This window comes from Taurulus bubalis (genome assembly GCF_910589615.1).
Source record: "Taurulus bubalis genome assembly, chromosome: 2".
Lineage (NCBI taxonomy): Eukaryota > Metazoa > Chordata > Actinopteri > Perciformes > Cottidae > Taurulus > Taurulus bubalis.
The window spans coordinates 22,544,823-22,556,300 of NC_136590.1; the positions used below are offsets into that span (position 1 = coordinate 22,544,823).

The window sequence follows — 11,478 nt, forward strand, 5'->3', positions numbered from 1 at the left end:
TCTGCACCAATGTGGACATAATGTCAACCGAGGTTTGGTTGCCAGCACTTTAAATAATAAGAATATTAAAGTCATAAGTAACGCTAAAAGTGTAGAAAGCTGCAACATAAAAAAAAGAAAAACAGCCATCTTATAAATTGAGTGTGTCCTCCAGAGTTGTCAACCTCTGTATCTAAGTGAAACCATTGAGTACAGAAACATTTGGGGCAACATTCACACATCCTGACACATTAAAACTGTCATGCGTATTGTTTAACTGTGTATTTTATGATGAGGGATAAACCCCAAATGTCTGAATTAAAAAAATACTTTTCGGGTTCATCATTGAGATGTTACGCATCTGCATAAAGAGCAGAGCTCCGCTTTTGTCACTTTATGCTAAATTATGTTTTTGTTGTTGAAAAGGTTAAAAACCAGACCATAATACTAAGCTAACGCAATGTTTACTGTCAGAGTTGCCCCAAACATTCCGGAGTTGATCACAAGTGGACAGTAAATAAGTAAATGTTCACTATAATGAAAAACAGTCGTAATAACATCAATCTCATAGAAACAAAATAAAGCAGAATAGAAATAGTTATACAGTTATTAGCCCATATGTACATATAAAAATATAGCAAAGTAACATTTAACAAATCAGGTCAGTGTGTGTGTGCGCATGTGACTGACACACACACACTTATAAACATGCATACACACGCATACACCTGACGCTGTGTGTGTTGTTGTTGTTGTTGTTGTTGTTGTTGTTGTTGTTGTTGTTTTGCAGTGTTTCCTTCATAGAAGAGCCATCCACTGTTGTTTGTGTTTATGTTTCAGACTAAATTTGAACCTGAAGTGCAAACTCGTTTTTTTTCTTGCATGAATGGTCTCCATCTGACTTAATGGTGACATCAACATCCTCTCATATCCTCTTTTCTTTCCCTCCATCCAACCTCTTTCCTCTTCGCGTCTCTCTCTCTCTCTCTCTCTCTCTCTCTCCCTCTCTCTCTCTCTCTCTCTCCCCCATCTGCCAAACACCACAACTCCCCTCACTCCCTCCCACGCTCCATTCTTCTCCGGCCCATTAAGAGCTATCATGAAGCTAATTGCCTGTTTGATCAGCTCTCTATGGACCAGGAACTAGAGGCTTTTAGCCCTCTGAGCGTACGAGGAGAGACGAACGAGGCGGGAGGGATATAAGGGTGTGTTGTCAGCTGGCTTTTGCTTGTTGGGTTGTAATTGCATTTCTTTGTTTCTTTTTGAAAAACTCCTCCTTATTTTTTTGAAGTTTTGCACGTTACCAAGAGCAGCTATTGGTTTTTATTAGGTCTTAGCGGCTTCGATGTAGAGATGCTAATATACATATATATTTTATGACCGATAGCCAACCCGCATTAACTCTACTCTACTTCTCTCTTGATGTATTCCCTCAGTAAACATTGTAAACATGAGTTTATGGTCTTGTACGTATTGCTCAGCTTTTGTTTTAAACGTTGTAATATAGTTTTTAACTGATCGCAGTAATCGGACAAAATTCATATTGTTGGTTAACGGTTACATTTTGTGACTATGGCCAGAGGATAAAAAGTTTAGTTTGAGCAGAAGTAAATTCTCCCAATATCATTTTATTGAGGCCAAATAATTTCTTCAGCTACTGCAGCTCTCTGCAAACATGACTTTTGCTTTCTCCGCTGCTGTTTTCCCACCACAAGTCATTCTGGATCAAGGTAGTGACTGACTGCCTGAATGAGAGTACGATGGTTCAGAGGGGGAAAAAAATCGTTTGAGAGAAGTGTGGAGGTGGGGGCAGAGAAGGAGGGAGGTTGGCGACAGACTGATTTAGGGAGGAAACCCGATCAGAGCCTCAGAGGTCCACCGAAGCAGTGCTGCTAAAAATAAGACAAGGGAGGCTTCTTCTGCTGAGAAAAGAACATACACACAGCTTCTACATACACAGGTTGTTGTACAGTAGGAGGACACACACACTCTCACACACACACACACACACACACACACACACACACACACACTGCCTATTGACAATGGATGCACCCTCCCTCCGGTTAAATGATCCCTCATTCAGCTCCTGGCTGCTGGGGTAAAACATCGTCCATCCACCTCACAGTGCTTTTCCTTTACAAATGAGCTTAATAGCATTTAAATTCACTCAGTTCGTACAGTGCATGGTCCCTTTTTTTGGTGTCAAACGATTAAAGATGTGTCTTTGTTCTCACTTTGGTGCTTCTGTTAAAAGACTCCCAGTCAGATATCCACCGCAGCACAACGTTTTTTTCTTCGTTCATTAATTGTGAACCTTTTGTGGAGTTTTATGAATGTCATCGCGGTCCTTGGTCTCTCATGCATCTTCTGATTCTCTCTTTCTCTCTTCGAAGAGGACAGAAACTGTGTTGGCATAGACCATTTCACATCGCCACGGGCGTCTTTCCTTCCTGACTTGGTCCATCGCCCGTCTGTGCGTTCTCTCTGCAGAGGGTGGGCAGGAAGGAGGTTTAATAATAAATAAATAGATTTTAACACGTACAGACTACACCACAGAAGAGAGAGAGGTGATTTCTGTCTGGACGTCTTGGTTAAGGTTGAAGGGCAGTCCAGCAAAGCACGACTTCTTCTTCAGCATGAGTTTTTAGGCATGAAGTCTCCAACATGAACAGGCACAGTAAAGCTTTGGTCCCTCCTGAGCTGGAGATTAAGTAAATTCAAGGTACATTAGGTGAACAACACTTCACGGTTGGTTGGTTGGTTGGTTGGTTGGTTGATTGGTTGGTTGGCTTGTCGTATATAGGTGGATGGGACACATTGGCATTGTCGTCACAATGTCAGCTGTTGGTTGGTTGGTTGGTTGGTTGGTTGGTTGGTTGGTCGGTCGGTTGGTTGGTTTGTCGTATATAGGTGGATGGGACACATTGGCATTGTCGTCACAATGTCAGCTGTGGCACGGTTGATTGGCGACAGCATTGCTTTGGCGACGGCTGAGGGGAAGTGGATTCACCTGGACCCCATCCAGGCCTGTCATAAGGGCTTCTCCAGGGCCTTGCTGCGGAGCGAGGAGTGACCAGGGTTAGGGTTGGAGGCGGAGATCTTGCGGCACACAGTGTTAGTGTTGCTGCACCTGCAGCCGGGGCGCGTGGTGCGGTCGTGGGCACACTGGCACAGGGCAAGGCACATCCTGGCAAGGGGGTAGCAGCAGAGGCAGGGCAGGCAGAGCGCCAGCAGCCCCATGGTGCCCCAACGAGCACAAGCGTGGGCTGGACCGCAGGAGCATGGCCGGTCAGCACAGTTATCTTCATCGTCCTGGGCGGAGCAGTGGTAGAACAGGCCTTTAACGCAGCACAAGCAGGTGCCGTACTCCACGGCGCTTTCGGCGGAGCACAGACAGCGCTGTCCACAGGCCCAACATGAAGGCAGCCGGCGGGGGGCGCCGCACTCTTGGCACTTACAGCGACCACAACGCTCGCAGATGAACAAATGAAGGCCCTGCTCAGCCTCGTCCTCCGTCAGGCCTTTGCCAAAGGAAGCATCTGGCTTGAGTTCTTCTTTAGGCTGAGAACGGACCACCGAACCGAGGCCAGAATGAGATGGCGTCAAACCCGCCAGTAGCCGCTGGTCTGAGGTGGCACTGGTCCGAGACATGGAAGAGCTTCTGGTACTGGAACGACTTAGGTGGTTCAGGTGAGCGTGCTGCTGCTGACTTTGGCTGCGGGGCAGGGCCGAGTGGAAAGAAGGCTGTGGGTAGTGGGGGTATACTCTATGAGGGTAATGGTCGTCATGGGTATAGAAAAACCCGGACTGGGTTGCCGGTTCCAGCGCCACGGGCCTCTCCACATAGTCATTGTTGGCTCGGATGGCACGTATCTGGTCAAGCGACAGCACGGGGACCTGCTGGAGGTCCAGCCCGTCCAGCTCCATCCTGAAGGAATGAGCAGGGTCCATCCTGGTGAGCCAGGCTGGGTAGCACCAGGGCTGCAAGCCAGGGCTGGGGCAAGGTGCTCCCAACGCTCACGGTACATCAGATAAACCTGCAAACACAGGGAAAGGAAGGAAATTTTTAATGATTCAAAGTTGGCCTTAAATAATGATAAATGCATGTTGTATTCCATTTATTGCAGCTAATACAACTAGGGCTATTGTTATAAACAATGTATATATTCCTCCACCTTATTATTTTAATACAAGCAAACCCTTTAATTCAGTTATTTAGTAATTGTACAGCCAAATAGGAACCCTTGCCAACCCAAATAATAATTCCCACAGGTATAATCTATAATCCAGACCTAGCCCTCTACTGTCAGATAACCATGTTTGCCACAAACAGTTTTAATGAACATAATTATTTTATAAATGATGTACTTTGATTGACAAACTGTCCTGTAAATCAATTAACAACAATATTAAACTTTAAGTGGACCCAGCGAATGTTTGCCTTTTTTTTTTTTTTTTAATGACTGTCAGACAGAAACAGAGAAAGTAGCAAAACATTCACATATTGATGCCTTTCCATTTACATATCTACTCTTAATATGTACAATTAAGAACAATTCAGTCTTTCAATAATAAATTTCTAAATTGATGCTAACCACATCGTCCGGTGCACAGCAACTGATGGTCTACAAAAAACAACAAAAGATGTGTGTATTTAGCGTGTGAACCAAAGCCACCTGGCAGCCCCACCTACTTAAAGTCAAAAGTCTTCAGCTCCTATTTCAGAATAGGTACTCTGTAGGAATGTAGCAAACATTAGGAGCATAGGGAACATAACAAATGTAGCAAACATAACAAATGTAGTGAACGTAGCCAACATAAAAAACGTAGTGAAAGTAGCAAACGTAGCCAACGTAGCTAACGTAGCCAACGTAGCCAACGTAGCGAATGTAGCCAACGTAGCCAACGTAGCCAACTCGCCCTAGCTGTTATACACCACTTGAGCGTTCCTGTTGGTGGTGCAGATGCAAAAAAAAAAAGCCCTTGAAGGCTCCTAAATGAGCATTTCCTCTCAAGGAGTCCCGAGAACTATTTGGTCCGAAAACGCCTAACGTGAAGTGAATTTTTTAGAGGGGACACCACATTACATACAGCAAAAAAGGTAGCCTATTACTCTCCAAATATTTAACCAGCACTTGATCATGGACACATTTTGGAAGCACAGCCTCCAAACACCCATCAGCCATGTCATCATGACCGCTGAGGTTCTACACTGTTCAGACCAACGCTATTATTAGCCTGCCAGAGCCAGAGAGATACAACCATCAGGTCCACACTGTAATTTAGCATCTGTTGAACACAGCTGCTGCTGCCACGAAGGAAACCCACCTACAGAGCCTGGCAGCGTCGCCAAGCAAAGCAGTTATAGAGGCCATAAAGGAACTGTAAAGGCGCAGTTTTAATTCGGATACAAATGTTTGTAAATCAACAGACATGTTTCCTGTTGAAGGGTTTACAAGCTTTGCAAGGTCGCTCAAGTATATGGATCGGCCCCATTCAGGAAAATCTCATTCAAAAAGTGCCTTATTTTAAAAAAAACAGAGATTAAATATAAAGTGCACTGAGTTGTGGTTTGTGGGTTCAACCGAGCAGCAGCTGCGGCTGAATGCTGAAGACAGTACGGCGATGCTTTAAGACGTGGTTTCTTTAATGGCGACTGTGACGGCGCCCCTGCCTGTCTGTCTGCTTACCTGTCTGTCTGCTTGTCTGTCTGTCTGTTTGTCTGTCCCTCTGCTTCCTGCAGGACGGCGTGATGAGACGCACCTGGGCCCGGTGCTCCTGGGGGAATAAAGCTCCGCCTCTGGGCCGGCCAAGGGGCTCTCTCGATAGTGACAGCAGGCTCTCCGTTGTCGCCATTCTCGGCCGCTTGTGGGTTTCGCCAGCTCTCGTGCGCACCCAAATAAAGCCTTTTTGCTCGGAACGCTGCGTCTTCCGTGTACTTTGTTGGGGCACCTCAGCCGGGCCGTGACATGTGGGAGCTCGTCCGGGATACTGTATTTTCATGGCCACCTCCCTGCCGTCCTTCATCCTCGCCAGGTGAACTTGTCCGATGGACGCGGCTGCAAACGGACGCTCCTCGAACGACTCCAGCTTGTCTCTCCAGTTCGGACCCAAGTCACTGTTCAGCGCTTTTGTCATTTGCTTGATTGGCATGAAGTCAGCACTCTGTCTTACACGCTCAAAGATCTTGGCGAGTTCAGGGTTGATGAAAGCGTCGTTTTGAATGCTGAGCATCTGTCCCAGCTTTAGCGCGGCTCCTCTGACTTTACACAGGGTTCTGACGATACGTTCGGCGTTGGCCTCGGACAGGAAGGGGCTGGAATCCAGGACGCCTTTCTTATCACCTGCTGTACCGTTGTGTCTCATGGTCTTCTTTGCAACTTCTGCCAGGGCTCCAATCCCCAAACCTACAGCTAGACCTCCAAAGTTGGCCAGTCTGCTGAGCCGAGTCACTGGCACTTTCCTCTCTCCGGCACTATCGCTCAACATCTGTTTGTGGGCTTTGATCGCAACCTTCTTGCCCTGTCGTGCTCAGATCTGGTGTGTCCACTGAACTGTTTGCTCGGGTCTTTGTAACCCTCAAACAGTTTGCCGCCGACATGGCTTGCTCCTGCTGCTGAGCTCTGATTGGCTGCAAAATCGTAACTACTTCCTGTTTGATCGACTGCAAAGTCCACACCTTCGTCCTTGAACTCTGCAAATGTACCGTCGTCCTGGGGGAAGTCATATTCGGACTCTGATGAAGACGTCTGCTGCTGGCCAGTCAGCCCCTGCATCGTCATCATAGCGGCAGAGAGGCCTTGCTCAGCAGCCGATTGGACGCTTTGGACGGCAGCGCCAACTCCTGGGAGCCTGGCTCCACTGCGCAGGGTGCTGCTCTGAGTCTCCACGACCGCCTGGCTCAACTTAGCCAAGCCTCGCACCACTAACATCATATCACCGGCCATCATGGACTGTCCGTCTCTTATCTAAACGGAGCTCTGACTGCATTGCTCTCCTCCGAAGCCGCAGTATTCCCGAGTGTGTACAGGTTTAGGGACCATAATGCAGGGGGATGCCCAACTTGAAGCCGAGGGCTCAACAATCCCGCACTCCAACATGTACTTAAGTTCAACATCCAGGTGTTTACGTTTCTCAGGGTTAACCCGATAGAACCTCTGCCTAACCGGCTGAGCATCTCCAACGTCTATAGGGTCATGCCATTCGGCTTGCGTAATGCCCCAGCAACGTTTCAGAGGCTTATGACGCAAGTTCTGAGAGATTTGGAGGGGTGTACGGTCTACCTAGATGATGTGGTGGTCTTTTCGGATACGTGGCCTTCTCATTTAGAGCACGTCCGAACGCTGTTCGAACGCCTGGCAGAGGCACGTCTGACCATCAACCTCGCCAAGTGTGAGTTTGCAAGGGCGACGGTGACGTACTTGGGGCGGGTTGTCGGCCAGGGAACGGTTTCTGTGGTGCAGGAGAAAGTCCACGCGGTGGAACGTTATCCGGCACCCGCCACAAAGAAGGAGCTGATGCGTTTTCTGGGTCTGGTTGGGTACTACCGGGCGTTCTGCAGGAACTTCTCTGAGGTGGTAGCGCCACTCACTGATTTGCTGAAGGGAAAAACCCCGTTTGTCTGGTCCCCCGCCTGCCACCAGGCTTTTGAGAGAGTTAAGGCTTTGCTATGTAGTGCCGCGGTTTTGACAGCCCCGCAGTTTGACCGTCCCTTTTCCCTTCAGGTGGATGCTAGTCACGTGGGTGTGGAGGCTGTCCTTCTGCAGGCTGACGATCTGGGTTCTGTTAAGCCAGTGAGTTACTTTTCGAAGAAGTTCAATTCGTATCAGCTGAATTATTCCCCAATAGAAAAAAAGGCGCTGGCATTGGTTTGGGCGCTAAAACATTTTGATGTTTACATCGCTTCGGGGGTGGTGCCTGTGTTGGTCTACACCGACCATAACCCCTTGACATTTCTAAACTCCTTGCAGTGTCCTAATCAGAGGTTGATGAGGTGGTCACTGTTGTTACAGTCATATTGGTTAGATGTTCGGCACATCAAGGGCACGGACAATGTGGTTGCGGACGCGTTGTCCAGGGCTCCCTAGTGGGGTGAGCTTAGTTATTAGTTCCCTCTGGGCTTTGTTTAGGCTCAGTTGTTTTTTTTTAGGCTGGGATTCCCGTCAGGACCCAGCTCTTATGGGGGAGGGTGTGACGGCGCCCCTGCCTGTCTGTCTGCTTACCTGTCTGTCTGCTTGTCTGTCTGTCTGTTTGTCTGTCCCTCTGCTTCCTGCAGGACGGCGTGATGAGACGCACCTGGGCCCGGTGCTCCTGGGGGAATAAAGCTCCGCCTCTGGGCCGACCAAGGGGCTCTCTTGATAGCGACAGCAGGCTCTCCGTTGTCGGCATTCTCGGCCGCTTGTGGGTTTCGCCAGCTCTCGTGCGCACCCAAATAAAGCCTTTTTGCTCGGAACGCTGCATCTTCCGTGTACTTTGTTGCGGCGCCTGAGCCGTGCCGTGACATGACCAACATGAATAACTGCCTTTAAAAAAGTCCAGAAATCAACCCTGGATTATTTCCTGGTGAAATTGTTTTTATTTATTTATATTGGAACGCGTGTGGATTATCGGGAGTAAACAGGACATTGTTGCTGGAAAGATTGATTTTGAGAATCACTAATAAATCTCAAAGCCTGGGTGCATGAAACCAAAAGTATCTGCATGGTTACACTGCAAAAGCTAATAAAATAAAAACATTTGTTAATCATGGAACTCATCTCTTTTGTTTTGTGCAAAGTAGGTATGGTATGATTCAGCTAAATAACAAACTATACGTGACTATATAAAAATACTATGTTGAGGAATATACATTATACAGTAGTAGTGCATTGTGTGCTCATTGTAATGCTTGTTAAGACTGCCATTAAATGCTTGAAAGTTAAATCTAAATTGGCTTATGAGTGTAGTAAATGCATAAGCAAAGTAAATTCAATAAAAGGTCTGAGTCTAGTTGAAAGTGCAGCTGATTTGATTTCCTGCTCAGACATCAGATGAGACCTGAATTAAAAGACCGAACTCTAGAAGAAGAAAAAAAGCTTCATATCTGCCATTCACATTGGAAGGAAAATGTGTGTTCCTTTGTATTTGTGTGTGTGATATAAAGACAGTTGAAACCCCTCCCGACCAGCATGCACAAATACTGTACACACAAGCATACACGCTGAGCTTTTTTACACAAAGAAACCGCAGTCTTGCCAAGTGGCCGAGGGGGAGAGATAGCTGGCTTGCTCCTCACATGGTGCCAGTCCTTTCGGAGAGTAATGAGGCCAAATGGAAATGCATTAAAAGCAGCTCAGATCATGAGATTAGATGGAGGAGGGAGTTAAGAGGAAGCAGCAACAAATAACTATCTTAAGCCACGTCTACATGAATACAGATGGATTCATAATACACTGTTAATGTATCTAAGGAGACTTTCGGTCCAGATTGATGTTTCCCAGATCGTTTTCTTAGGGTTCACATCTACACTGACCTGCCAGAAGAACTGAAGAGCAGCACCAAAATGTCTTCTTCTTCTTTGTTTAAGCCCCACTAACACCCACGAAAGGTTACAATCGGCATTCATTCTCAGGACAAATGGCTCTGCAGTGGTCACGAATATGTATCGGCTCCAGCTCCGATTAGCAGTGATGGAAACATAGCACACTAATATACATTTTCCGGTGTAATGCTATATGACGTCTGTTGAAATGAATATATAATAAATATTTTTTTTATGTCCAAGACATACAATTAATATGCTCTCTTCAAAGCCAATGCATTCCATTGACAGAAACATTTTAATTCACTGATTGTGGTAAAAAATACAAAAGAAATAAATCAAGCCGCTATCTTTGTTAGTTTTTCTACTGTTGCAACAGTCATCGATTCTAGTTTTAGAGTTCGGAAGAGAGACTGAATCAGTATTCCTGAATGGGAGAGTACATCATTTGTTTTTAGCATATTTTCCTGTTTAAAAAGAATTGGCATTTACGTCATAATTTTGCTGGAAAAGGGGAATGAGTTTAAATGGGGTTATCTGATGCATAACCGCCACCCTTTTAAAAATTATGGTTGAATGCATCGACAATTGAGATCGTTAAGGCGTCAACATGCATATGTTCAACTGTAACGTTGCAAAACCAACAATCGGACATTCAAACCCACCTCACGCAGCAGAAAAGCAAAAAAAAAATGTTTTCCTCAGGTCGGACAACAATTTCTACAAACTACTTGCCTTCAATTATAACTCCACTTTTAGCCAACTAGTGCAAAACCTTGGTAACGCCGTTCGCCTCACTCAGAGGTTATCCATAACATAATAACACTAGAGTAATGCGGTTTACACGGTTTTACACTCTGAGGCTCACGCTACCACAATTTCACAAGCATACAGAGGACTACGGTGGCCTACAAGTAGCGTCCAAACTTCAAAGTCTGTCACTAGAGACCGTGTTTGGTTTTGTCCTTTCTGGGCTACTGTGGAAACATAGCGGTGCAACATGGCGGACTCAATGACATGGCGGACTCTTATGATATGAAGGGCTCATTATAGAGTAACGAAAACACAACGATTCTCTGTCTGTCCACAAAATGTCCAGCCCAATGTATTCTTGCCCTATGCACGCTGGGACATCACATCAGAAGCAGCAATAAAAACAATAGTTTAAAGTCGGGATGGGTTATATTGTTCATATCAAGGTTACATCTAATATTTATTTCCATTATGTACTATTACGTATATGTAAAATCAATTGATTATTGATTAAAACATTGTGGAAAAATGTAGAACAAAATTGCTTACTTTGTCCAACTAACAGTCCTAAAACTCAAATATATTCAGTTTGCTATAGAAAAAGAAAAATGATTTTCTTTTTAAATATAACTTTCAAAATTGTTGCAATTATGAATTGTCTTTGGATTGATCTCTTTCATTCTAATTGATGACTAAAATATATGGTCCACTGTTATGTCAACACAACTCTTAACACACCTAAATTAAGATTAACAACTATTTATAAAGTGCCCAGAATCAATTGTTTGGAATGTATCATATTGTCACCAAACAACTTCATGAAAGGCAGATTAATAATCACATATTAATGCCCCTGTTATTTACAGCCAAAGAGTTAAATACAGAGAGTGACCTCAGGAAAATGTACAGAGAAAGCAAAAACAGAAGGGATGGGGGACGTGGATGAAACCCGAGAATGGCAATCCATCACTGGGAGGCGGGGAAGGGTGATTAGCGAGCCGGACTGTTAAAAACCCAAATAAAAGTAAAACAAAACCGCTTCCTGTCCTCCAGGATTTCAAGGAGAGTCGTTTGTACATACAGGTGCTCGTCCCTCTGTTTCTATTACTCAGTCCCCTTCCTTCTAGAGGTTCAGTCGTGAAGGAGCAGATAAGAAGACCCAGGTTGGTGAGATGAGGATGCATTTCAAAATTAGTTCTAGGAGAGAGGAGAGGGTCCTGGTG

The 11,478-nt window shown here is 45.6% G+C and overlaps 2 protein-coding genes across 2 annotated transcripts; both read right to left on the reverse strand.

The window, feature by feature from the left end:
- Positions 1-3,012: 3,012 nt before the first annotated feature.
- On the reverse strand, positions 3,013-3,933 carry LOC306733144 (protein sprouty homolog 3; the record flags this gene model as incomplete). Its single annotated transcript, XM_079214339.1, has 1 exon — positions 3,013-3,933. The coding sequence occupies one exon, from the start codon at positions 3,931-3,933 to the stop codon at positions 3,013-3,015; it is 921 nt and encodes a 306-aa protein (XP_079070465.1).
- Positions 3,934-3,999: 66 nt separating this feature from the next.
- LOC306753877 (atypical kinase COQ8A, mitochondrial-like) lies at positions 4,000-6,932 on the reverse strand (the record flags this gene model as incomplete). The annotated part of the gene is made up of 3 exons (XM_079237792.1): positions 4,000-4,019; positions 5,922-6,491; positions 6,533-6,932. 3 exons carry the CDS (start codon positions 6,930-6,932, stop codon positions 4,000-4,002), a joined length of 990 nt encoding a protein of 329 aa, XP_079093918.1.
- Positions 6,933-11,478: the final 4,546 nt, after the last annotated feature.